This window comes from Siniperca chuatsi, linkage group LG9 (assembly GCF_020085105.1).
Source record: "Siniperca chuatsi isolate FFG_IHB_CAS linkage group LG9, ASM2008510v1, whole genome shotgun sequence".
Taxonomy (NCBI): Eukaryota; Metazoa; Chordata; class Actinopteri; order Centrarchiformes; family Sinipercidae; genus Siniperca; species Siniperca chuatsi.
In genome coordinates, this window is record NC_058050.1 from 15,370,222 (window position 1) to 15,394,814 (window position 24,593).

General features: G+C 39.6%; 1 protein-coding gene across 9 annotated transcripts in view; it reads right to left on the minus strand.

Annotated features, from left to right (window-relative positions):
* Positions 1-24,529, minus strand: part of osbpl3b (oxysterol binding protein-like 3b) — a 32,894-nt gene extending 8,365 nt beyond the window's left edge. For 2 of the 9 annotated variants that reach the window (XM_044207443.1, XM_044207442.1), the window contains exons 1-12: positions 19,386-19,425; positions 10,910-11,061; positions 6,636-6,752; positions 5,894-5,947; positions 5,402-5,515; positions 4,998-5,162; positions 4,676-4,799; positions 3,081-3,184; positions 2,641-2,733; positions 2,393-2,552; positions 1,409-1,539; positions 660-761 (exon numbers count right to left, since the gene is read on the minus strand). In XM_044207443.1, coding sequence (XP_044063378.1) covers positions 660-761; positions 1,409-1,539; positions 2,393-2,552; positions 2,641-2,733; positions 3,081-3,184; positions 4,676-4,799; positions 4,998-5,162; positions 5,402-5,515; positions 5,894-5,947; positions 6,636-6,752; positions 10,910-11,061; positions 19,386-19,410 — 1,341 coding nt within the window. In that variant the 5' untranslated portion in view covers positions 19,411-19,425. Of the gene's footprint in view, positions 1-659; positions 762-1,408; positions 1,540-2,392; positions 2,553-2,640; positions 2,734-3,080; positions 3,185-4,675; positions 4,800-4,997; positions 5,163-5,401; positions 5,516-5,893; positions 5,948-6,635; positions 6,753-10,909; positions 11,062-19,385; positions 19,574-19,644; positions 20,375-24,301 lie in introns of those variants that run through there. The other 7 variants (XM_044207448.1, XM_044207447.1, XM_044207445.1 and 4 more) reach the window with 6 other exon arrangements.
* Positions 24,530-24,593: the final 64 nt, after the last annotated feature.

Below are 24,593 nucleotides of genomic sequence, written 5' to 3' on the forward strand. Positions count from 1 at the left end.
AAGTTGAAGTTGTTGACATAAGACAAGGTGCACATTTAAAATTGACTCAAAACAACTCAAAACAAGACATAACCAATTACAAACATAAAATATTTTCCACAGAACCACACATGGAAGTGAACATGCCCCACTATCCTTTATTGCTAAAGCTGATTAATTAGCCTGGAGATAATCCCAGAGGAAGTACGTTAGTTTTGCACTTTGTGTTAAAAGAATTTCCAGGGACATGATTAAGTAGATCCGCTCACACTTTCTGGTCAGCAAATGCAATTAAGCGAGCAAAGAGCTTCCTTTAGGAGACGTTAATGTGGCAGGTAGTTAGAAGTCTTCCTCTGAGCCGTGTGATGGTGAGACATGAATGTACACAACCACAAGACTAAGAGAGGAAGCACTTTCTCATAGCAAAAAATGGAAATACATCTTTTTTGAGGGGGCAGTGTTCCCTGAAAAGTGTGTAGTGAAGTCATTGTCATTATAAAACAAAATGAGTCGAGTGAGGGGGTGAGAGGAGAGCGACATTTGTTGAGTCTGGATGAGAAGGAAAGAACAGCTCATTCATTCTGTGGCAAATTCTAGACTGGGTGGGATGAAAATAAAGACGGATATAATAATAATCATTGTGTCGGTGGGGGAAAGAGTCACTGTATTCCCGCACCCACCTGCGCAGGGGCAGTGAGATTTATTAGTGTGGGCTCTACGATGTGGGACTCAGCATGAATCTTGCACAGGCGCTCTCTCAGCTCAGAGTTCTCGGCTAAAGCCTGGAAAAATAACCAGTATAAACATTATTTATAGCACAAACCAAACCAATAATGCTCAGAATTTACTCTGCCCTTATTTCCATCTCTGAAATGTGATTCCCCTCAGCTAAATTGTCTCAAAACCAGGCTGTAAACATGCCATTTACATTAACTATAGAGACATGTATGTGTTATAACTGCAGACATCAGAGAGGTAGCCACAGTAGTCCAAACTGATTTACTCACCCATTGTGAGGTAGAGGAGGTAGAAGCTGAGTAATCAGGAAGACAAGCTAACACCCAGCAGGGTACTTAAAGTCAAAGGATTGTGTTGGCGTAGTGAGCACAGACGTTCTAATGTGGCAAAAGAAGTCAGAATAACAATGAACGTGTGAAACCAAAAGACAGAAAATAGAAAAGGCCTCTGGGTGGGAGGCAGCAGCCACAGGAAACATGACTGTTGAACATGGTTCAGGTGGGCAGACATCATACCAGCAGCTAGCAATCCCTCTAAGAGGCTCGCCAATGTGTCACGCCTGACAAGTGGTGTGGGAGGACGTGACATCTGAGAGGAGTGTAACAGTCTAAAAGAGAGTGGAATACCTAACCTATTTCTACTGGCTAAAACATTTCTGAGTCTGCGTGTGAGTATGTGTTATTTCACGTACCGTTGCCAGTGAGTTCTTTAAACCAGCAACCTGTGGTGAGGTAGGGGGACATGTTTCGTGGTCCAGACATTGTTTTAATCTCGCTCTCTCAGATGTTAGTGAACTCAGGGCTGACTTCATGGTTGCATGCACTGCGGCAAACAAGAGAAAAAACAATTTATATTCATTTCAGAGGAATGTAGATCCAGTCACAGTAGATCCACTAAGTCTATCACACCATGCGTCTAATAAAGTGGAACGAGTGCGAAAATTTTCGCGATTATTTCCTATCGCTCAGCAAGCCACAATCTTTGTTTTATGACATTCATTTTACCACGCACTTCATAATTGGTGCTTGGGAAGCTACATTATTGAAGGTGCTGGCAATATTAATGAATCACTGTATTAGATTAAGCCCATCACACATCCTTTAGCTTCCTAATTCTGAATGTGCATACATTTGGCAATTTGAATGCCAGCAGAATCGACAGCTGTTCCCTGGAGCAACTTTAAACCGTTTAACAGATAAAGTGGGAATTGTGATGCCATTATGTAAAACATAAATCATTCTCATTATGCCATGTCAAGCATCAGGTATCTGAATATACATTTCAGTGAGGAGTGGCAGAAAACTAATTAAGACCCCTATTTTAAGTTTTGTGGTTTAGAAAATGTAAACTTCTCACTTAGTAACAGCTAGGGGACATCATCAGACTCCTAATGAATGAAAACTGAGCAGTTGATCAGTAATAAGCAGTTGCCATTGCTACACAATTGTCACTTCCATTCACTAAAAACAACACCATGCCAATCCTAGCTTCCTTGTAAATAAGACAACAGGCAAACAGAATTATTGGACTAACTAACTGAAGCATCTGACAAATGTGCACTTGAAGAGTTTCTCTCACTTTACAAAAACATATAATTAAAATCCTGAAAATGTCACTCATACTTATCAAAATCTAACTGTAAATTAAAATTACCAGCTCATAATGTTCTACTCACAATTGGTGGCAACACGGCAAAAGTCCTCCTGCAGCTTGGCCACGTCAAAAGGGGAATCCAGAGATTCAGGGTCGGCCTTGTCATTGCCGAGTGCAGCGGTGGAGAGGTTGGGGTTAGAGGCATGGAGGCGGATAGAGCCCGTGGAAATGCAGCTGGGTACCTACAGTAGAGCAGGAGGAGTTGAGCTTAGAGGGACTCATACTAAAGAATGATTAAGTATGATCACACTTCATTGTCACGTTGATTACCTGCAGAGTAGTTTTGACATCTTTGTTGTAGTTTTTAGTGCGCCATTTCCTTGGAAGTCTCTTTTCCTTCTTGGGGCTGTCGAATGTAGATGCCTGGTGAACATAAGGGAAGGTACTGACAGTCAAGACATTGAGTAGTTTTTCTTTTAAGAAAGGATTTCATAGGAAATGTTTTCATCATTGGCAGTGAGGATGCAGTATTGTCTGTACTGAGTAGCAAATGACTTGAGGGCAACCAAAAATATTGGTGCAGAGAAGTGATTAAAAAAAACAAAACAGTCAACGAAACACTTTGCGTAAACTTTTGAGTTATGTAGTAGTTTGGATGTGATTGGATTAATTTACTACACAGTCTTTCAGACTTAGTCTCGAATTGCAATTATGAGGAACAAACCTGCTGTGCATGTAAGGGCGAAAGGAATCAGAAATAAAGTGCTGACCTGCAGTGCTTGGATAGATGGAGCAGAATAGGTACGGTGGAGGACTTCCATACTCTGAAGCAGGTGGTTGAGCTCCAGCAGGTAGGCCTCACAGACTGACAAATCTGTTGAGAGTAGGAAAAAGATCACATTGAGATAAGAAGGTTACAAAGTGGGAAGAGAGTAAAAGAAAGAGAAAAGGAATCAGAAAAAAGGTGCAGTATGCAAACATTTGCATGTACTGGTTTGGCCAATAAGGACAGACCCATCAACTACTCCCTGTACAGACTGTACAAAGGGCTGACATACCCTAACCTACCATCCATGAAGTCAGTGACTTCACACGCATGTGACATAGAACTATGGTTACAACATGTATCCTTCATTCAAATAGACTCCATAGGTTTAATATGGCAATGCTTAAAAGTTTGCTTCTCCTGCCAAGATATAGGGCTCTGCTTTTGCATCCTTTTGAAGTAGCTGCAGAAGGACGAAGCTGCGCTACCCAAGCCTAAAAGACTTCACACAGTACCACAACCAGAACGACTGTCCGCCTCAGAAAGAGGAGAAGGTGAGCAAGTCACTCACTCGCTTTACAGAAGTTACTGTCAGCAACAAAGCTCACTTAACAGACAGAAGGTTGGGGGAAGCTTCCTTGATGGGCTTATATAGTTCATGTAGGCCACTTTCCCTCCTAAGCCCTGGCTTGGACAGAAAGAGGAAGTGGCATGAACAGATATATTTAGGTATCTGAATATAAATTTTAATGAGGAGCTAATGAGTGGCGATCGTAACTACTGTATGTGTATCTTCTGTTTGTAAATGTATGATTTAGCAGTTGTGTACATTTTCCAAGCTTTCCGGTGTAGAAAATCCTAACTTCACACTTAACAGTTGGGGGAAATGTCGACAAGACACATCATCAGAATCCTAATGAATGAAAACCGAGACAAACAGTTTATCAATAATCAACAGCTCCATTTCTTTATAAACAACAACACCATGCCAGTTCTATCTCACTTGCAAGACAGCAGGCAGACAGATTTATTGGAAGTAACTGAAGCGTTTGACAAACGTACAAATGAAAAAGCTGGACTCACCAAGGTTAGATCTCCTGCCTCTTGGACTGTCATTGGCAACTTTACTGTAACTAAGCTCTGAATAGAACACAAACCTTCCCGAACACTGAATAATTCTCCAACTTGGAAGCAGCAACCTCTATGTGGGTTTATGTTTATTAATTATTTTTCTCAGGCATGATTTTCTAACAAAACAGTAATTATAAAAAGGTGTTTAGCATTCAACTTGAAATTTCCAGATGTCTGACTTACCCACCAGCATAAGAATGCATCTTATAGTTTAAATAAAAGTGCAAATTATCTTGTGATGGAAATCCAAGATCCAACCAAAATTTAACCAGTGGGTTCTTAGCTAGCTGGCTACCAAATCTCAGTCAAATCAGATCTTAACATTGCATCATCTTGCTTAGAAACCAAGGGACAGGAGGGAAGTCACATAAAATGGTAAAAAATCAACAAAAGAATTGAGAAGTGCATCAGGTCCTACTGAGTGTCAGGAAGCTCCACAAATCACGAGGGACAGCTCTGTTGTCTCACCTTTGGAGCACTTGCCCATGTCGTCAGATGACTGGAGCCAGGCTGCCACTTTGGCCTGGCTGTTGCAGCTTAAAGGGAAGGCTGCTGCAGAATGAACTGTGGACTGCCTTCGTATAGACATGCACTGCAATAGCAAACAGACCCAAAGGTCAGTCCAATAACAATTTGCTTTCTTGAAATTCTTCAGTAGGGGGGCTTTGACTTCAGTAAATATTGCAGATAAAATAATGATATTCATGAGCAGAAAGCATTTAGTGAGTTTCTACTTTAAACAGATCACATAGGTTTCATTAACAGTGTGCTGTGTAGTGTGCATGTATACCTTTCTGATAGAGGCACTCTCAGCCACGCTAGGGGAGTTGGGGGATGGGTAGTGGGGATAGTAGAAGGACTTCTCGTTAGGGTACATGGCAATCTCATTTTGCCGATAGAGCCGATGGTGACGCAGTTTGGACACCCATTCATCAAACAGCTCCTGTGACTTAATCTGAAGAGCAGATACCACAATCGCAAATCAACACAAGGACAAGTAAGGTGGAGGAGGCTTGAAGGTGGAAAAACACACACAGTAATTGTCCTTTACCCACATATATAACATATGAGCTCATTTTAAAGTCATTTTAATGCTCTGGGAATCAAAATGGAATAATCTGAATAATCCATGTTTTACCTCACTACCTGTAAATCTGTGTGGAATGCCTTATATCCATCAGCCTTGCGTTTTACCTTCAGGTGATAAATGTTTTCCTCTGCATCAAGATCGATGCACTTGGCTTTCTTCTTAATGGCCATGACAGAGAGACCCACGTCGATGCAGCCATGCAGCTTCCCTTTCTCAATCTGTAAGGCAAAGTCAACACTCAATGTTATGAATACAGTATATTGGACGGGAGATAATACAAATGCAACAGGATGCTGCTCAGTTTTAAAATTCACTATTCTGTGTTTAAAGCAGCAATAATAATCATTTTATTGGCTCAGCCCTGGTCAAGTAGAGCCTCTGCGTGGCTGATATATAATTATGAGGGATTGGCAGGTAAAATACGCTGTGTGATTCCTATCAATGATAATGAGATTGTGAGGGAATGAGGGCCTTTGTATCTAGAGGCACAGATAGATATTCTGGTGAAGACAGCCAGCAGTACAACAAGAACATTACGAAAGACCTTTGTAATCTTCTGACCACATAGTATGCAGCCAGCAGACTTTTGTACTCACATCAGCACTGCATTTGCCATACTTCAGGATGCCCTTGTCCAGGAAAAAGTATCTCTGTAGGGAGAAGGGAGGACAATGAGCGAATGAGATGCAGCCGGGATGATATGCAACATCCCTGACAGCAAGTCTGAAGTCACTGTTATGACTCTGTGATCATGACAGCCTCTTGTTAATGTATGTTGTTAATGTCTCTGCAGTGAGATGTTTGTCATCCCAGCCTCTTGTCTGCCTCTATTACTCTTCCTCTCACTCTGTTGCAATCTTTCTCCTTCGCTCTCTTCATAAATGTGATTCTTGGTGCTCTTACTGTACATCACTTGAATCAGACTCTTGAAAGCACCTTTTACAGCTCTGACTAAGTCAATACTAAATGTATACAACTCCATTAACCAACAGGCCATCAGCTAATGCATCTGAGAGGAACACCAAGATTTCTAGGCAGTATCATCCCAGTGAAAGCTTTTAGACAGAGCATGAACAGGCACTGACCCAGGTCACATGTGACTCCTCTGTGGGTGAAATCATCTACCGAATAAGCTCATCCAATTAGTTTAAAACACAAATGAATCAGCAGCTTTTTTGTAGAAGCAACCTGGAAAGCGTAGGGTAAAACCGGGAAATGGAAATTATGTTCAGTTGTCAAGTATGTCTAAAAATATGTCATGAAGTCTATCACTCTGAGAGATGAGTAAGTATAAGGTAAAATGGGTCATTTAAGGACCTTGCAGGTGTTGGATAATACCTTATGCCAGCCCTTCAAAGGCCACTTTCTCCTCTTCAGCATGTAGCCCTCCTGTTTCTGGGGCTCCAGGACATTGCTGAAGCCTCCACGCAGGCCCTCCACTATTTCCCAGCTGTCCTGTGGGCACAGATGGTTTATGAGAACTATGAGATTATAGACAGACGTTAGCAGACACTCAGCTTGCTCACACATATGCAGATCAAAGTTACCGGTAGGCTTGGTAACATAAAATAAATTAATCATCCACACAATAAAGTCAAGGTCTGAGTCAAAAGCATATTGTAATTTGTGGTTGTTGATGCTGTTAGGATTTTCAATCTCTCCTTCAATATAATGTCAGTCAGTCAGTGGGAGGCTGTGGGAGTGGGAGATGAGATTGCTGAGTGAAAATGTGGCCCTGTGAGGTTTGGTGTCCAGTGTGGGGCTTTACAGACTACTTTCACCTCATGGTCCCATTTGCAAAATTAGCTTACCTGTCTAATCTGACGCCTCACAAAAAAAAATTCTTGACTGAGACTAGAATGCTAAAATCCCCTGCAAATACAGAGATTAAGATGATATTTCATCATAGACTTATCCATATAGCTCTGTCATGTACTTCAGCAGTGAGAATTCCGGGAAGGCAGCATAAACAGTATAAACAGAGGGTTTTGTAATCTTTGTGGACACAGAGAATATTGCATCACTCGTGGATTGTATTGCTTTTAGTTTATATTGGTGCTGAAAAAATTAGTCGATTAGTCAATCAACAGAAAATTGGTCAATAATTTTGATGCATCATTTAAAGGGGCACTCCACTAATTTTACACATACTGTAAAGGTCAGGTTACTCATCATACATAATACTACTTAGCTTGTTTAATGCAGTTGTATAATGTCTTTTAGTGGCTGTAAAGGGAGCATTCAAAAGTCTGAAAAAATAACCCCCTGATGATGTCATCAGGGTTATCATGACTTGGGCATGGAGATTATACATTTATAACAAAAACTGGGAGCATGGAGTTTGAAAAGACATGGACATTTACCAGGGAAGGACAAGCCCCTGACAAGCTTTTCAGTGCATGCACCCGGTGAACAACTTTCATAGCAATAAATGGGGTGCCACTGAGGGAAATGTAGGATGCAGTGTTTTTAGAGCTTGACCCATATTAGGGACTAAAAGTCAGGACATCCTCTGCTGCTTCAAGTTAGAACTTTGGTAATTTTTGTCTTTATTGACAGTTTGACACTGTAAAAATAGACAAAAGATGGGGAGAGAGAGAAGAGGTATCATATGCAACAAAGGCTGGAATCAAACCAGAAACGTTGTGGTTATATGGTTAGTGTCTTAACGAGGTCACCAGGATGCTTGACCATTTAAAAAACATCTATCTCTTGTGAGTTTCCCAACTTTAAGGAAGTGCAATAAATATATTTCTGGAGTCATTAAAGTAGCACAAATGCAAAACATTCCCCGATTCCAGCTATCCAAACATGAAGCTTTGCTGCTCTTCTCTGTTTTATATTATTGTAAATGGAATATATTTGGGTACTCACCTTGGACACTTTATAGACTAAAGATTTTCTCATTGAATCAAAAGAAAAAAAACCCAGATTAACTGATAATGAAAAAAATCATAAAGGTTCAGCCACTTGTTTGTATAAATTCATTATGCTGGTAATGCAGTATTTTAGGATTATACCTTCATAAATGTATCCAAGTGGGGACTCTGGGTTCTTGGCAGAAGTTTGAGGTGACTCTGTGTTTGTTATCTCAGTGTGTCCTTGACTGTTCCAGTATATAACAGTTCTGGCTAAACAAACTGCATCAGTCAGGGAGGCTGACTGTTGGAGGTGAGGCCATCTAAAATAAACCCCTCAGTTCTGAAGGGGGTTGGGGGATGGAGAGGGTGTGGCTTGTGGTTTGTTCTTTCACTCTCCCTGAGTGCTCGTCACAGCTCCCTCTGACACAGTCACACAGTGAGTCATTGACACACACTGCCTGAGCACATTTCCAAGGTCAAGAGACATTTTCAGAGAAAAAGCAATGACATAATAGACAAGATTCCCGGACCAGACCAACGTCACACGTCTCTGGGTGGAGTCTGCATGTCCTCCCCGTGTTACCGTGGGTTCTCTCCGGGTTCTCCGGCTTCCTCCCAGGAAGTTAATGATAACTTAATTGATTAGGTTAATTGATAACTCTAAATTGCCCGTATTGAATGAATGTGAGAGTGAATGGTTGTCTGTCCTTGTCTGTGTCTGTGTTAGCCCTGCGACGAGTTGGCCACTGTCCAGGGTGTACCCTGCCTAAGGCCCAAAGTCACTGGTATAGGCTCCAGTCACCCGCGACCCCTAACGGGACCAAGTAGAAAAGGGTAGAAAATGGATGGATGGATGGATAATAGACAAGAAGACATGTGTGCTTACAGGGATAGGTCTCAGCATAAGAAAATTGCAAATCAAGAATGTTTCCAACATAGTGTACGTCCTGTTGCAGCTTTAAAATGGTTTGTGTGAAGAATGAGCAATATTCTTCCAAAACTAAAACATTAACCCACATACTGCAATCTAGTGTGTGTACCCAAGCTTAAATGTTTCAAAAAATCTTAATATTAAAGAAATAGCTCAATGTTTTAGGAAATGCGCTCATTCGCTTTCTTGCCAAGAGTTGGCCACTCTCACTGTAAATATGAACCTACGGCCAGCAGACGGTTAGCTTTCGTTATCACAACAACAGGAAACTGGGGGAAACTGCTAGCCTGGCTCTGTCCAATGGTAAAAAAATCCACTTTTGATTGGCACCTCTAAAGCTTACTAATCAAAACATTATATTAACTATATTAACTTGTTTGTTTAATCCGTACAGAAAAGAAGTGTAATTTGTGGTTAACAAGGGGGTTGGGGGCTCCAGGAAGTTACTACAAGAAATAACCGTCTGTAAAACCCCAATGTGTTGTTTTTACATTTTGTTTTTGTACAGATTAAAAAAAACAATTAATATCGTATTAATAAGTGAGCTTTAGATGTGCTGGTAGGCAGATTTTGTTACTTACGGACAGAGCCAGGCTACCTGTTTCCCCCTTTATCCAGTCTTTATGCTAAGCTAAGCTGATTGTTTCCTGCGAAAAAGCGTAAATGGCTATATTTATTTAGGTGATCTTATCCAAAGTGCTTTACAAGGTTTTTGCCACTCATTCACCCATTCACACACAAACTCACACACCGATGACAGCGAGCTACCATGCAGGGTGCTGGCCAACCATCAGGAGCAAATTGGGGTTCAGTAACCAAGGACACTTCGACATGTGGACAGGAGGAGGTGGGGACCAAACCCGCTAACATTTGGATTTTCTTTGAGGGAATGTTAATTAATTTTTCATGGGTGATGTAAAACTCTGGTCCATGCATGTTGAGGCATGTGATTTTAAGACAACATTCATTCGTTTGTTCAGAGGTTCTTTACTAATGAAAACATTTTTTCAGTCCCTATATTTGTTGTTATTATAAAGAGATGGACCACTAGTGTCTGTGTGTCCCATGGGCAGGACTGGAGAGAAACGTTATTACTTTAATTTCCAAACAGAAAAGCTGTTGCAGGTAATGAAAAATGTATGAGTCTGCGGCCTACAGATAAACACTCAAGACAAATGTAAGAAGTTTGTTCATGGTGCTAATATCTTCACCAATTTGTGTGTAAGAGAACTACCTTAGAGGGAAATGATGCAAAATTGCATTTTAGTAATTTAGACGTGGGTAAATAGTGAGTCATTTTTTTTGCACATTTGATGAAAATATTGTGGTCTGAGACTGAGGCTGTCACGGGAACTGTCTAATAGAAAAGGTCTTTCTCAAGTTGGCAGCATTTAGTCCTTGCTTCTGAAGATATAAAATGCAAAGAGAGGTTCAGATGAGGCTGTCTCCTCAGGCTTGGATTTATAAAGAGATAAAAAAAAACCTTGCTAGAACATCTGAGAAAACCACAGGATCTTTTAGCAAAAGTTTGCTTAGTTAAGGCATTTACAGTCAGATCACTCTCCTCCCATGACACAGAGAAATCCCTGAGGACCGGCAGTTGCTTTATTTACAATACACAAACTGTATAATCAGAAAAAAAGAATGCAGAGAGGCTAATAGTTAAAACTTTAACCCTTCCAAATGTGTAATACTAGGGAAATGAATGTAAGTATAATGTGATCACAGAGACTTATTTAACCAGTGAACAGTGCATGTGGAGCTGGATGTTCGTTGGTGATGTGTGACAAGTCCTATAGTGTCTTCAGCTGGTGTGTTACCTGTCGGCTGTCATATTTGGACGAGGAGCTGCTGTTGCTGCGCGACAGGGAGGATATCTTTTGTGACATGGCTGTACTGTGTTCCTCTGAGCCCATCTCGCTGCAGACTGGCCAGTGCAGGCTACGGCTGGAGTACCAGGAACATTCCTCTACTAAGAGAAGAAGGGATGGAGAGGAGTCAGGAGGAGAGAGGGTGAAGAGAAAGATGGCTTTAAGAGGCAAGCCCTTTAAAAGCCTTTTAGCTCTGTCTCACTGAAAAATGCATTAGGTTATTTAGAGTGATTCGTTTTTTTCATCTTCATGTAGCAGAATATGGGATGTAATGAGAAGGTGCACAGAAGAGTTCTCAACATCAGCACATGAAACTGACAGACAAGACTGAAGGACATAAATTGGTCTGCAACTGAAGAGACCGCAGGTTTAAATAATTCATATCTTACTCTTGCAGAGAGTGATGGACTGTCAGTATTTAAGGATCATGAATCTAAAGCACCCACAAGTACGTGGTACAGCATTGCTGGAAGATGTATTCAAACTCTAAACAAAATGTACTTGAATATCAAAAGTAGACATACTTATAATACAAAATTGACCATTTTAAGGTGTTATATTGTTTTATATTGCCTAATCGAATAGTTGATGGACAAAAATGAATTGTAATAACATGTATTACATGTAAGTCAATCATCAAGCCAGAATGCAAAACACTGCTGACTGCTGGTTGGAAAAACCACACCTGAAGATGTCACCTGATGCTCTGGGAAATTGTAATGGACATTTTTCACTATCTTCTAACATTTTTTTAGACTAAATAATTATTTGATTTACTGAAAAAATAGTTGATAGTTGTAATGTAGCCATATTTTTTTCTATATACTGTATTATATTATTACTGATGCATTAATGTGTAAGCAGCATTTGAAGTAAGGCAGAGGTGATTTTAACTACTTCAAACACTGGTGGGTAGACCATCTAAGATGATCTAAAATCTCAATCTGCAAAGTACCTACAGCTGTCAGTTAAAACTACAGTATTTCCTTGTGAAATGTAGTGGAGTAGCATATAATAGACGAACAGTACTTGAGTAAAAGCTGTAGTGAAGCTGAATTTCAACCCATGGTTCAGCATTTGAGTAAATGACACTGAGTGGTGGCTGATCTGACTCCACAGCAGTGATGGGGGAATAAAAGGCAAATGTCACATGTAAAGATGCAGTGAGATGTGAGAGCATCAGTGAAATGTAATATCATGACTTCAACAGAGTGTGAAAATAACTGGGCCCTTTTATAGGAAATGGCAACCGCCACACTTCACACAGACTAATTAACATTATTTTCCTGATCTACACGTCAGCACACCTCACCGCATTGTGAGAGGCAGTTTGTCAAAGTGCTGATCAACAACCAGGCACAATTGTGTAAATCATGTTCGTCCACATGTGAAAAAGCAGCAGGTCATTAGCTTTACTGAGGATGCTTAGCAGCACTGGGTCTGAGTTCTTCGCTGTATTAAATGACCATCTGTGAGATTCTGTTTAAGAGACAAGGCCATGACTATATAATATTTATAAATATTTTGGTCTAGAATTTTCTTCTTTTACTCACAGTAGTGCCTATGCTTTTTTCATAGTTTTGGCTGGGGCTAAATAAGAATATATATTCTCTCTAAGTATTCATTAGGCAATATATTGGACTTAAATATTACAATAATATTAAGAATATTTTTCCCATATGAATAAATATTGTAATTTGGCAAATGTATGCAACATCCTTAAATAATACATGAAATAATCAAACTGATATTCAATGTACGGCTGCAACTAGGGCTGCACGATATGGTAAAAAAAATCATTTTGCAATTATTTTGACAGATATTTCGATTGCGAAAATGAATCACAATTAGTAGGGATGATAATTTTTGCATCACAATTTTCATTTTCACTGAGAAAACTATTAAAATAATGATGATGTGACATTTGTTGGCATCTGTACCAAACAAACATGTTTTCTTACATCTGGAGAAAAAGATTTGTAGGCCAGGGCATCTCTGCAGCTCTACAGTACTTCATTATAAAGCTGTTTTGTTATTCATTTTACCTTTATCAAAAAATTGCAGCTTCTACTTTCTGGCTTTTGGTAAAAGATGAATCTTTTTTTTTTATTTTTTTTTTTACAACTAATCTATTAATCATTTAATCAATGAAGTGTAAAGAAACCCATCACACGTTTGCAGAGCCCAAGGTGACATCTGCAAATTGCTTGTTTTGTCAAAAGAACATCCCCAAACCCAAAGGTATTTAATTTATAATGATATAAAAGAGAAAAGCATCAAATTCTCACATTGGAGAAACTGTAACCGGCAAATGTTTGGCATTTTTGCTTGATAAAGTTCTTTAATTATAAATCAATTATCAATTTTAACAATAAAACAAAGATCATCCAGCTCAACTCCTGGACTATGGTTGAGTTAGAAACCACTTAGCATATTCTAATAAAAATACATATACTTTCGTCACATTATGGTACAATGATGAAACACCATTTTACTTGAAAACTGAGCAAACTTGATCCGTTGATGAAGACTGTGACATTTTAAAAGCTCTGGAAAAACCTAGTAAGTGGACTTTGTGTTAAGAATTAATTATTTTGTCAACCATTTTCATTCTACCAGTGAAAACAACTGGATGATCATACAGACAGTATCTCCCACCGGCTCGGACTGAATCAGACACGCCACGTGTTGACAACCACTTTGAAGCCGCAGCAAGGTTAATCACATTACCTGCTCTGCATCCACAAGCTTTGTGCTGCATAATGGCCACAGCCTCTCATATTGGAGAGACAAAAGCGTAGTCATGTGAAACCTTAGGCCAAGCCTACATCACCACTCTGTCTGAGGACTACAGGCCGCGGTTTACACTGACAGAGCACGGCGCCCAAAATGCAGCCACATCAATGGATCAAAGTCGCAGGACACACAGACAAAGAGGCAGGACAGCACGTCTTGTGCATTTTGTTAGTAGCATGTTGTCAGTTATGGCTGAATGCATTTAACCAAACCAGGACAGAGACAGACTAAGCTACAGACAACTGATTTAAGGGACACTAAATGTCATCTATCTGCAGTATCTATCTATCTATCTATCTATCTATCTATCTATCCAATTCTCCAATCTATCTATCCTATGATTTATTCATCCACTTTCCACTGATCACACCAGCTATGCGCAGGTCTGTCCCACTGTCACCCTTCAGGGCACCCTTTCATCTGATACAACAACAACACTTTTCGAGCTTTCATCAGGGTGACAGCAGTATTAGACATCACAGCTCCAGTGATTACCCATTCTTACTTAAGAGCACACGCTCTTTGATGGCAGTGACGAAATGCGGTAAGTGATTGCAATGAAACTGTATTAGATTAAAGAGGAGCTGTGCTGCAGGGGTTGGGGTTAATGTTAGTATGGATTTTTACTTCACTTGACAGTTGTTGCTGTCATTTACAGACTGAGAAACACAACTAAACAGAGAATTTGAGAAAAAAGTAGACACATGAAAACAGTGTAGTCTAACATGAAGACAGTGTAAGTGTAGGTGGTTGTGGCTCATGCTAATGAGCAGAACAGTCATGCCTGAGACCACAGCTTGGCAAAAAGGGGGACGCTGACAGGCAGTGAGTGCTGAGTGTGTTTATTCAGTGTGTATGGTCAAAGAAACAGAGAGGATCACATGAACACTGACAGCTACTGAGGACCAAAGATAAACACAGGCTACAGGGAAAGTTCTACTGTCATTAAGACGGCCTCCCTTTCATGTATGAATGCATGAACACAAAAAGACACGTGGGAACATGTGCAGTACATATACATGAGCACAAATATGTACAAACAAATGCAAGGTTTAGGGATCAGGACTACTAATCTACTGGAAGCAAACACTTGGCCTGGTGAAAAGAAAAATCAAAAAAGAAAATAAAATCAAATAAAAAATAAATAAAGAGCTGTCTTATGTTGGTGACTACTATATTTGGATAAAAGTCTTTTATGATAAAGATGGTACTGACCTTTACAAAGAATGATTCATGCATCCCATTAAATTAAATATCTACCAGGCAGTATGGACAAAATCCACATCATGATACACATCACAGCAACATCTCGATATTAATAAAATCATATGGGAAGAAGTCAAATTCATTTTCATTACATTGGGTAAGTTGGTGTTGAAGTTTTAGTGGACAACAAATGAATAAAGCATATCACTTTATATTATTTATGATCCAAGACACATTGTATTAAGATGTAATTTCTAATAAACCATTCAGAGATTTCAACTGTGCCCATGTTATTTTCAAATTAGATGTTTTGTCACAATACAAATATAATATGGAGAGATGATCAACGATAATGACCTATTTTCTGGGCTGGATAAAGTTAAATACAGACAAATAATAAGAACATGGCAACATTATACATCTCTTGTGAAAAGCTAACTGAAGTTCAGTCTATTTGTAGTATAATATAAGCACTCATGTAAATCATTACTGGCGGGTTTTCAGGCCACACTTTACCCTGTAATTTCTTTGTTAAAGGAACAGATATACATGCAGATGTTTTTTCAAAATGTCTCTTACACAAAAGGCTAAACGATTTGTGTGGAAAGGTGACAGCATCTCTTGCATATTCCAGTTGTGGGTGGGTGGTACCGGCAACTGTTCTATAATGAGAAACCAGCAAACATATACATTTTTAGGGCTCTGTGGATGGCAGTGTCGGTCTCTTGGTCGGTGCCACAACTTTGGTCAAGACTGAAATATCTTAACAACTGTTTGATGGATTACCATGAAATTTCGTACAGACGGCATGGTTGACAGAGGAGGAATCCTATTGACGTCTTGACAAGTATTGGATAGATTGCCATGAAATTTGGTACAGACAATCATGTCTCACTCAGGATGCATTGTAATCACTTTGATGTCCTGACTTTTAATCTGCTGCCACCACCAGGTCAAAATTTTTAAGTGTCCTATACTTTGGTTTATGACCAAGCTTCAAAACAAATGACATTCCCATCAGCATCAAATTATTATTTTTGTTTAGTGCTAATTAGCATGCTAACACAGATGCTGACCATGGTAAACATTTTACCTGCTAGCATGTTAGCATTGTTATTGTGAGCATGTTGCCATGCTAACGTTAGCATTTAGTTCAATGCACCACATGCAGTACAGCCTCACAGAGCCGCTAGCATGGCTGTAGACTGTCTTGTTTTTATATGTTTTGGCGGTGTTTTTGCCTTTTATTAGATAGTATGCAGTGTAGAGCAGGAAGGAAATGAGGGGAGAGAAATGAGGATGACATGCAACTTGGGCTGCAACTAACTTACTTACTCATCTGAATAACCGTTTGGTCAATAAAATGTCAGAAAATACTGAAATACGCCTGTCTCGCGATGGAGAAGCTGAAACCAATGAATATTTGGCATTTTTGCTTGAAAAATAACTTTAGTTTTCTGTCAATCGACCTGTTGTTTCAGCTCTACGTGCAACAAAGGTCTCTGGCTGAACTCACCAGTCACGTAATTTACCAGGATGCTCAATGGCACGCATATTATCACAATAAATCATGTGATTCCAAAATATAATGAGTAAAAATCATAACTATAAACGTCTGGAGGTGCTTGACAAAACACACCACTCACTAGCTGCTGAGATTTCTGCCTTTCAAAGCTCATATGATCTGTTATCGAACACAAACTCTCCTAGTTTTGTTAGTTTAAGGCGTACCAGAGAACTGTCAACAAATCCTTGGTCAGCTATAGATCTCAGTTGAAAGTTATAGATGGCTTAATGTCCTTTTAAGATGCACTAACTAGATTGACAGAAGTCCTCTATTACATTCTGCAGTTCATGTTGCAGATGTTCCTCTGTCCTTCCACTGTCTCCAGAGTCTGCCATAGGGCTGACAAGCCTAACAGGCATCATTAGGACGTGACTCACCAGAATAAACGTCTCATGGTTGAACCCTCACATACAGCTTTCTTAGAAAAAATGACACACTGATGCACTTCAGTAAATAAAAGAAGCTGGGTTGGAACAGACTCTAAAACAGACTCCCACTGCTCAGAAATACGAAATGAAAGTAGTGAGAGTGTAATTCGTTTTAGGAGAGACGCAATACTGGTGGAGTTCAGTAACGACAAGTGAGAGAAAGTGTGCCTAAAGCTACTTGAGAGGTAGGCATGGCCCCAGGTGAAAAATTAGTCATCTTAAAATATAGATAGAATATTGTCTTTTACCAAGCTGATAAGATGATATTTAGATAACCTTTAAGAACATAGAGGTTTACATAATTTCTTAAATAACATTTCATATGCAAAACTCAGCTGTGAGAATTGAATTCTAATCCAATTCCAAGCCATGAAAAGCACTTGCTCCACATGTTTATGAGGCCTATGTTTATAAAAATAGCCAATGTTTATGCATAAAGCAAACAGAGCTGTTGGAAAGAAATAAAAAAATGCTTTTTATTTTAGTAGATAAAAAGAATGGCTTTTCAGCTTGAACTTAATCTAAATAGATTCCCTTTGATGTGTGACAGACTGGTTTGATGAAACCGAATGATCTAAATATAGAAGAAAATCAATGTAAATTTAAAACTGCTCCAGGAGGCAAAATCTGCTCTGAGCTTCTCTCTGGTCTTTTCAGCCTAAACTTGACAAAACAAATGGCCTCTGCGTTCACCAAACACCTACATGGTGTTGTGGTAACCAACTTGTCTCTGCAGTCCACCAGCCATTCTCTGACAGATCATTCCTCTCAATAAGCTTTTTAGCGACAAAGCAAACTCTGGTAACTCTGGTGGGGAAATTAGAGAGTCATTTACCTTTCCTCTAATGCTGCCATTCATCCATCTGGATAAACCCAAATCAGAAGGCCTTGCTTAAGTTTGATTGCCTTTAATTTTCCTCTGCAGGATAAACTCATTTGGAGCTGGTTTGTCATGAGCACACGGATTATTCTTCCTCTTTGCTTTGGAAACAGCACAAGAACATTCTGTGGTGGCAGTGGAGCACCAAAAGAGACGCATTGGGCTCTCATTTGCTGCATCTAAAAGTTACCACTTTAATAACAGTAATCTTATTACATCTGTGCATTGCCCTGCTGTGATGATGCCACTTATTCTTTGTTATTTCATTACTGAAATGCAGAACTCTTTCTTGGAAGGGGAAGAGAAACCCTGACATAAAAGGAGTGAAGGAAAGGGTGGGATCAAAAATCAGCAGAAAACAATATTCTCCTGATGCTTTGGCCACAATGAAATAATTTGTGACACAGAGAGTACTGTGATTTAATACTGCAATGTACCTGCTTTTTATTATTCCATATTTCTTTACTTTTAAAGTAATAACAAGCTGATGTAACGTCTCTGAGGGGAAAAATTCAACTTAATAAAATGCAAAAGATTTAGTGTAATATTCAAAATTAAAGTTTGACATTTTAGGAAATACCGTTGTTTGCTTTCTTCGGAGTAGGAGGAGAAGAATGATACGACTCTCATAAATTGTTAAATATGAAGCTACAGCCAGCAGCCGGTTAGCTTAGCTAGCTATACTTTGGTTTTTGTTTGGATTAAACAAACAAGATATGATGTGTTAATTAGTGAGCTTAAGAGGTGATGGTCGGCGGATTTTGTTACCTTTGGACAGAGCCAGGCCAGCAGTTGCCCCCTGTTTCCAGTCTTTAAGCTAAGCTAAGCTAACAGGCTTCTGACTGTAGTTTCATATGTATCCACATTCACAGACAGGGAGTGGTATTGATTTTCTCATCTAACTCTCGGCAAAAAAGCCAATATGCGTATTTCCCAAAATGTTGAACTATAACTTTAAAATTCAAGGTATTTCAAACTTACAAGCTTTCAACTGCCAGTTTTTATTTTTCAGAAACTCAATCAGAGCACTTGTGTGAAAATGAATTATTATGCCCAGATATTATGAACACAATTTCTGAAGATTGATGTAAACGTCAATCTAATTTCTTCAGCAGCAAACACAGATGATTAAGCACTCTCTTCATTCTCTTAACAATGGTGTCTCATGCTTTTCAGTATGCAAACTTCATGAAATGATGATAACACCATCGACAATAGTGGCTGGGACGACATAAGAGAGGAAGACTTGCAATTCAAATCTGAATGCAATATTTCTTAGATTGTGTCATTCAAAACTGATGTGATTAGAGTTTCAGATAAGGTCCTTCAACAGGCTGCAATCAGTCGCAGAGCAGTTTGAAGAGTTATCATAGGGAGTAGAACATTGCACAGGAAACAGTAAAGTCCTGATAGTCTCTAGTTTTTCCCCTGTGAAAGACTGTCAGGCGCAGTAATTAATCGCCTTCTCCAGCCATTACTTCTGCCCTGTATCTTTTCACAAAAAGATCTGAACAATGTAACTGGGAGTTGGGTGAAAATAAATCTCACCTCTTAAATCCATCTGCAGAATCATGGCACCACAGAGTCTAGTAGTGTTTCTTTTTTAAAATATATTCTTCAAGCAATATCACAGGTCAGCATGGCAGCACCCAGCAAGCCATTAGCCCAGAGGACTGACACAGAGACAAAATTGGCTTTATCCCAACATGAGATCTATTATTCATTAGTACATCTCTTGACCAAGCAGGATAATGTCTGCCAGCCCCTGTCTGTGTGTGCGTGTGTTTGTGTGTGTGTGTGGCCACACCTTCTCTTCACAGATGGTCACGCCTGCTCCTGATCTGCTTAAGGCGTGGTGATGAACGGTTGCCAAGGCCAGAGGGAGCCACTCCAAAAACCAGGCTCACGCTGTTGGGCTCAAAGCGTGCCCTTCTCTCTCCACTATCTATAATCTTACATTTTTAGCGGTATGTAGTGGAGTTTGAAGTCTTCTCTACTCATCATATTCACCCTCAGAGAAAACGCTTGCTGAGTTATGATTGTAATAATGAGGGAGAGACAGATAAATTCCCCCCTTGATGACTTGCTGCTGCATAGGACGTCTTTCATTCATGTACTACTCTCTGAAATGTGATTGTCACATTCTCACAAACACCACACTGCATCCTGTTAAACAACCACATCCGCCACATGCACCCTCCTGTCCTACCTCTCTCAATCTCTATTTCTTTCTCTTGTCTGCTCTGAGTGTGGCAGAGGTCCTCTCCTTTGTTATATTTACAGTATGGGGAAGCCTGACAGCCTCATAACTCAACACTAGGTCATTAGGACGCAGCATATAGTCACAGCTTAGCTCAACACTCACTGTTAAAGGAGTGGGGGAAAAAAGCAAAAATGTGCTGAACTTCATGGTACAAAGTGCTCTTCGTGATGTGTCACATGTAGCAACTTGCGTGACAGTATACGATCCAGCTGATGCTTTCCCAGATTAAAGATTACAGTGTTTACAACTCGACCACTGCTCTGATTAGGATGCAACAGCAGCATCTCCACCTCTATTCTCATATTAATTCAGAGGTGTCGACCCAGAGTAGAGGATGATGACATAAAGCGGACCCATGTCATTGTTGGCATGCTGATCCTTCCTCATAATAATGAATGTGACCAAAAAAAATCACAAAAATTGAAAAGAACATCTGTATTGCCACAAGCAATCTCTAGGTCCTTTGAGTGCAGATATATTTAGACATGGCATCGTCTTCTATAACCTTCCATTGGACAGACAGAGATAAACTGACTGAGAGGAGTTACCACATCTTGAGAGATTCACTTCATGCCTGAACTCTGTCAACCTGATCAGTAAAGCGTTCCTAACTTGCAGGACTGGAGCATGGATGAGCCTACATCATGAATCCCTCTCTGTTATAATATATCATAGAAGATGGACTGTCACAGCACCAGAAGCTGACTCAAACTGTAGCTTCCTTGAAGAAACAAAAGGGTGGGGACTTTACAAAATGCAGCACTGTCTTTACCTAATTTACTGCAAAGTATGAGAAATGTATAATCCCACAGACATTTTCACTATATGATCCTAACAAGGGAAACAACACCATGTATTTCTTGCTTGATTGTAATGAATGAATCATCTTTAAAAAACTGCACTTGACTGACATTCTGACAGAAATAAGCTATGAAATCATGAAAGCTGTCACTGTATACCAGCAAGACTAAGTCTGCAGCCACGTTAACAGCTCTGTTTAGGCACATTGTTTCTCTGAGCTAAATGCTGCTTTAATCAGCATGCTAACATGCATCACAGTGAGAATGCTAACATGCTGATGTGTAACAGGTTATATTTACCAGGTTCACCATCTTAGTTTAGTGCTAAATTTAGCACTAAATACAAAGTACAGGTGAGGTTTATGGAAATGTTATTACTTTTCCAGGTATTTGGTCATAAAACAAAGTATTGGGCAAATTAAAATATGACCTAATGATGAAAAGTCAGGGGATCACCAAAGTCAGTAGGATTCATCCAATTGGGCCCGTGTACAAAATGTACAAAATTTCATGGAGATTTCATGGTGGACCGACTGACTGGATCTAGCATGGTTGAAAATGCTAGAAGACCCCCAGAAAGGCCCACTATCACACACTGCATAAAATGTACATAATCTCTAGAATAGCTGATCCTAAATACATGTGCTGCTGACCAAGAATGCTATGGGGGTGAATAGGAGACCTGAGGACCAAGACCCCTAAAGTTTCTGGACTGACATGCATTTTATGGTGCACAACGTTATTATATCTAAATGTTAAAAACTCACACGGCTCTGGTTTTTAATCAGTTAGGATGAAACTGTAAAAACTGCAAAGTAGGGCTGCACAATGAATCGAAATATTATCGAAATTGCAATATGGCCATGTGCAATATCCAAATCGCAGAAGCTGCAATTTATTATTTAATAATTAGACTGAGATCACATTCTCTATTACTGTATATAGGTATTAGTTCAGAAAATGTGAGATGGTGAGCATTTTGAATAATTTAGCCCTACAAACCAAGAGAATGACCAAGGCTGAATGTGGGACTTCAGTGAAAACATGTTTACGATCGTGGAGTGAGTGTGCTATTGATTTTAAGTTAAAAGTATCTGCTAGTGCCGCCCTCGTTAAAATTTCATGCTGATATCTGGCAGTCTCTAAGGGAGTTATGAAATCAGCCTTTGAGCTTCCTTCAGCCTCTCTGATGCCTGGAGGTGGCTGAAGAAAAGAGACGAAACCTGCCATTAAAAAGCTAAATGTCACTTTGACTGGAAAACAATCAGACACATTTTTTGCTTTTGCCTTTCTTTCCCAAACAAATGCTTTCTTCAAATTAAATTGGAAATATAGGAAAAAGCAGACATGGTCCATAACTTTAGTTTTTCTTTTGCATGCCTAAAACCACATCTACCTGTTTACATATGAAACCATTATTTATAGAGGCCTGTGCAAAAAGAAGCAACACCTGCCACATGGACGAGATGCTCACAACAGCTGTTCTGCTGGTGCTATTTCACCACTTCCTGCATTATTCACTTGTTGTTTAGTGGATATTGAAAAAGAGCAGAGCAGACCCTGGAGCAATGCTACACAGGTTACTGTATGACTTATAATACTGTGTTTAGTGACTTCACCTTATACATTTACATACATTATACTACTACATTTATTACATTATACTACATCCTCTACTATCTGGTACTAATCAGTGCAAGGGGATTATTGATTGGTAAATATCAATGTATTGGACTGGCTGTTATATATGCAATATAACAGAACACTTGTGAAGGACACACAGCACACAGCGGGTGCAGAAACACTCCATCTAATGTAAAGACTCACAAAAATACAGGATAGATGTTCACAGTGGAATCTAATAGATTATAGGTTGTGCACATTTATTTAAAAATAACTGTGTAGGTGACCTCATGCAATGCAATGTCTCACTGCTGTTTTAAATATATGACTTTCACAGATGAAGATGTTTTTCTTTCCTTCTGCTGCATTCCACAGATTCTTTTGATTCCTCTCCCTCACAGTCTCCCTGTGTTTGACTGCAATCACTGACCTGGGTGTGATAAGAACAAAAAGCCTCAGGAGCTGAAAAAGTAACCTATTGGCCACCCAAACAATCCATGCAGCTGTGACAGTGGAACAAGATAAGTAGTCCACATGCTGAATTTTACCATCTACCAAGTATTTATTAAAGGAGCGTTTTAACTCTCCAGCCTTCAAAATTTACTTTCCAAAATTTTCCACTGTATGTGATTTTGTGCTTCACCTGTATACCAATCTGAGGCAGGATGTGGGCACCATCCACCTTCTTTACTCCATGTGACGACAGACATTTTCACAGAAACTCTCAGTAGCCCTCGAGCCGCACACATGTTCCAAAACACACACAGCCCAAGCAGCACCTGAAAAGCCTCCTCTGTTGCACTGTTGACACAACCCAAAAGAGCTGAGATAACACTGTGTAAGTCCTAAAATTATAGCTACTCTGTACGTGAGCCACAGTAATATTTTACCAAACAAAAGTAGCTAGACTCAACCAGATTTTTTAGGATTAACATAGACATTTTGGCACAAGCCCCATATTCAGTATAAGAATCACTATTATTATGCTAGATTTGCACAGAATTGCAATTATCAGGGAGTGTACTGATAACTGGCATACACATTCTCTTACATATACCATCTGCATAAAAGAAATATTGTAAAATCCTCCATATTCCTGTTTTTGCTCCAAACACTGTGTAGTGAGATTTTGAGCCCAAACCCTGATTAAATCAGGGTCCTATCTGGGCTCACTGTGATTACACACCTACAGCCACTCAGCATGAGAGATGCAGCCACTCATACTATAAAGGCACATTATTCATTGTGGCTCTGGTTGTACTGATAGCTTGCTACTGTTGTGTTAGGTTTATATGGAGACTGTAGACTCCCCAACTTGTATTTACTTTTATAGAGAAAGAGGAAGGGGGCTCAGAGTTACCATGGAGACTGAAAGGATCTATTGGTGTTTATTGTATGAATCACATGTTATGATCATACTTTAACAGGAATATTGAAGATCGACTGCTTGGAAACCCCTACAGGAGAGTTTAACCTAGTGTTTAAAGTAATATGGTCCTAAATATAGTTTAATGTTGCCTTGTTTCTCTTAAAAGCTTTATAATTGAGCACTCTTTCATTTTACAGCACTCTGTTTAACTGTTGTGAACAGTGTTTCAGTTACATTGCTGCCTCAAAGAGCAATAACATAGGCACTGCACTGCAACTTTTAAATGACTTATTCAACTGGCATGATTTCCAAGGGGAAACACGACTTACTTGGTAAAAGAAATAGACAATCTAGTAAAAGACCACAGAATTTTACTTGCCAAAAAAAAAAAAAAAAAAAACGCACTCACCTTGACAGAGTTACAGATGTGAATTCCAGGTGAACGCGGAGATCTTGGAAACAGCCAGTTTATCTATTTTTTTTTTTTAAACCTAACCTAAAGGAAAGAACACAGCCAATGAGGAGATACTATAGCCTTAAACAGACAGTCTGCCCTCTCCAGTCTGACATGCACACACATGCACCATCAGCACTCAGCCCGCTCTGAAAAGCAACAATCTTTGCACCGCTACGCGAAGGAGGGCGGTGTTGCGTGACTGACTGGAGCCAAACTCCAATTAAAATGCATACAGCTTGGCGTC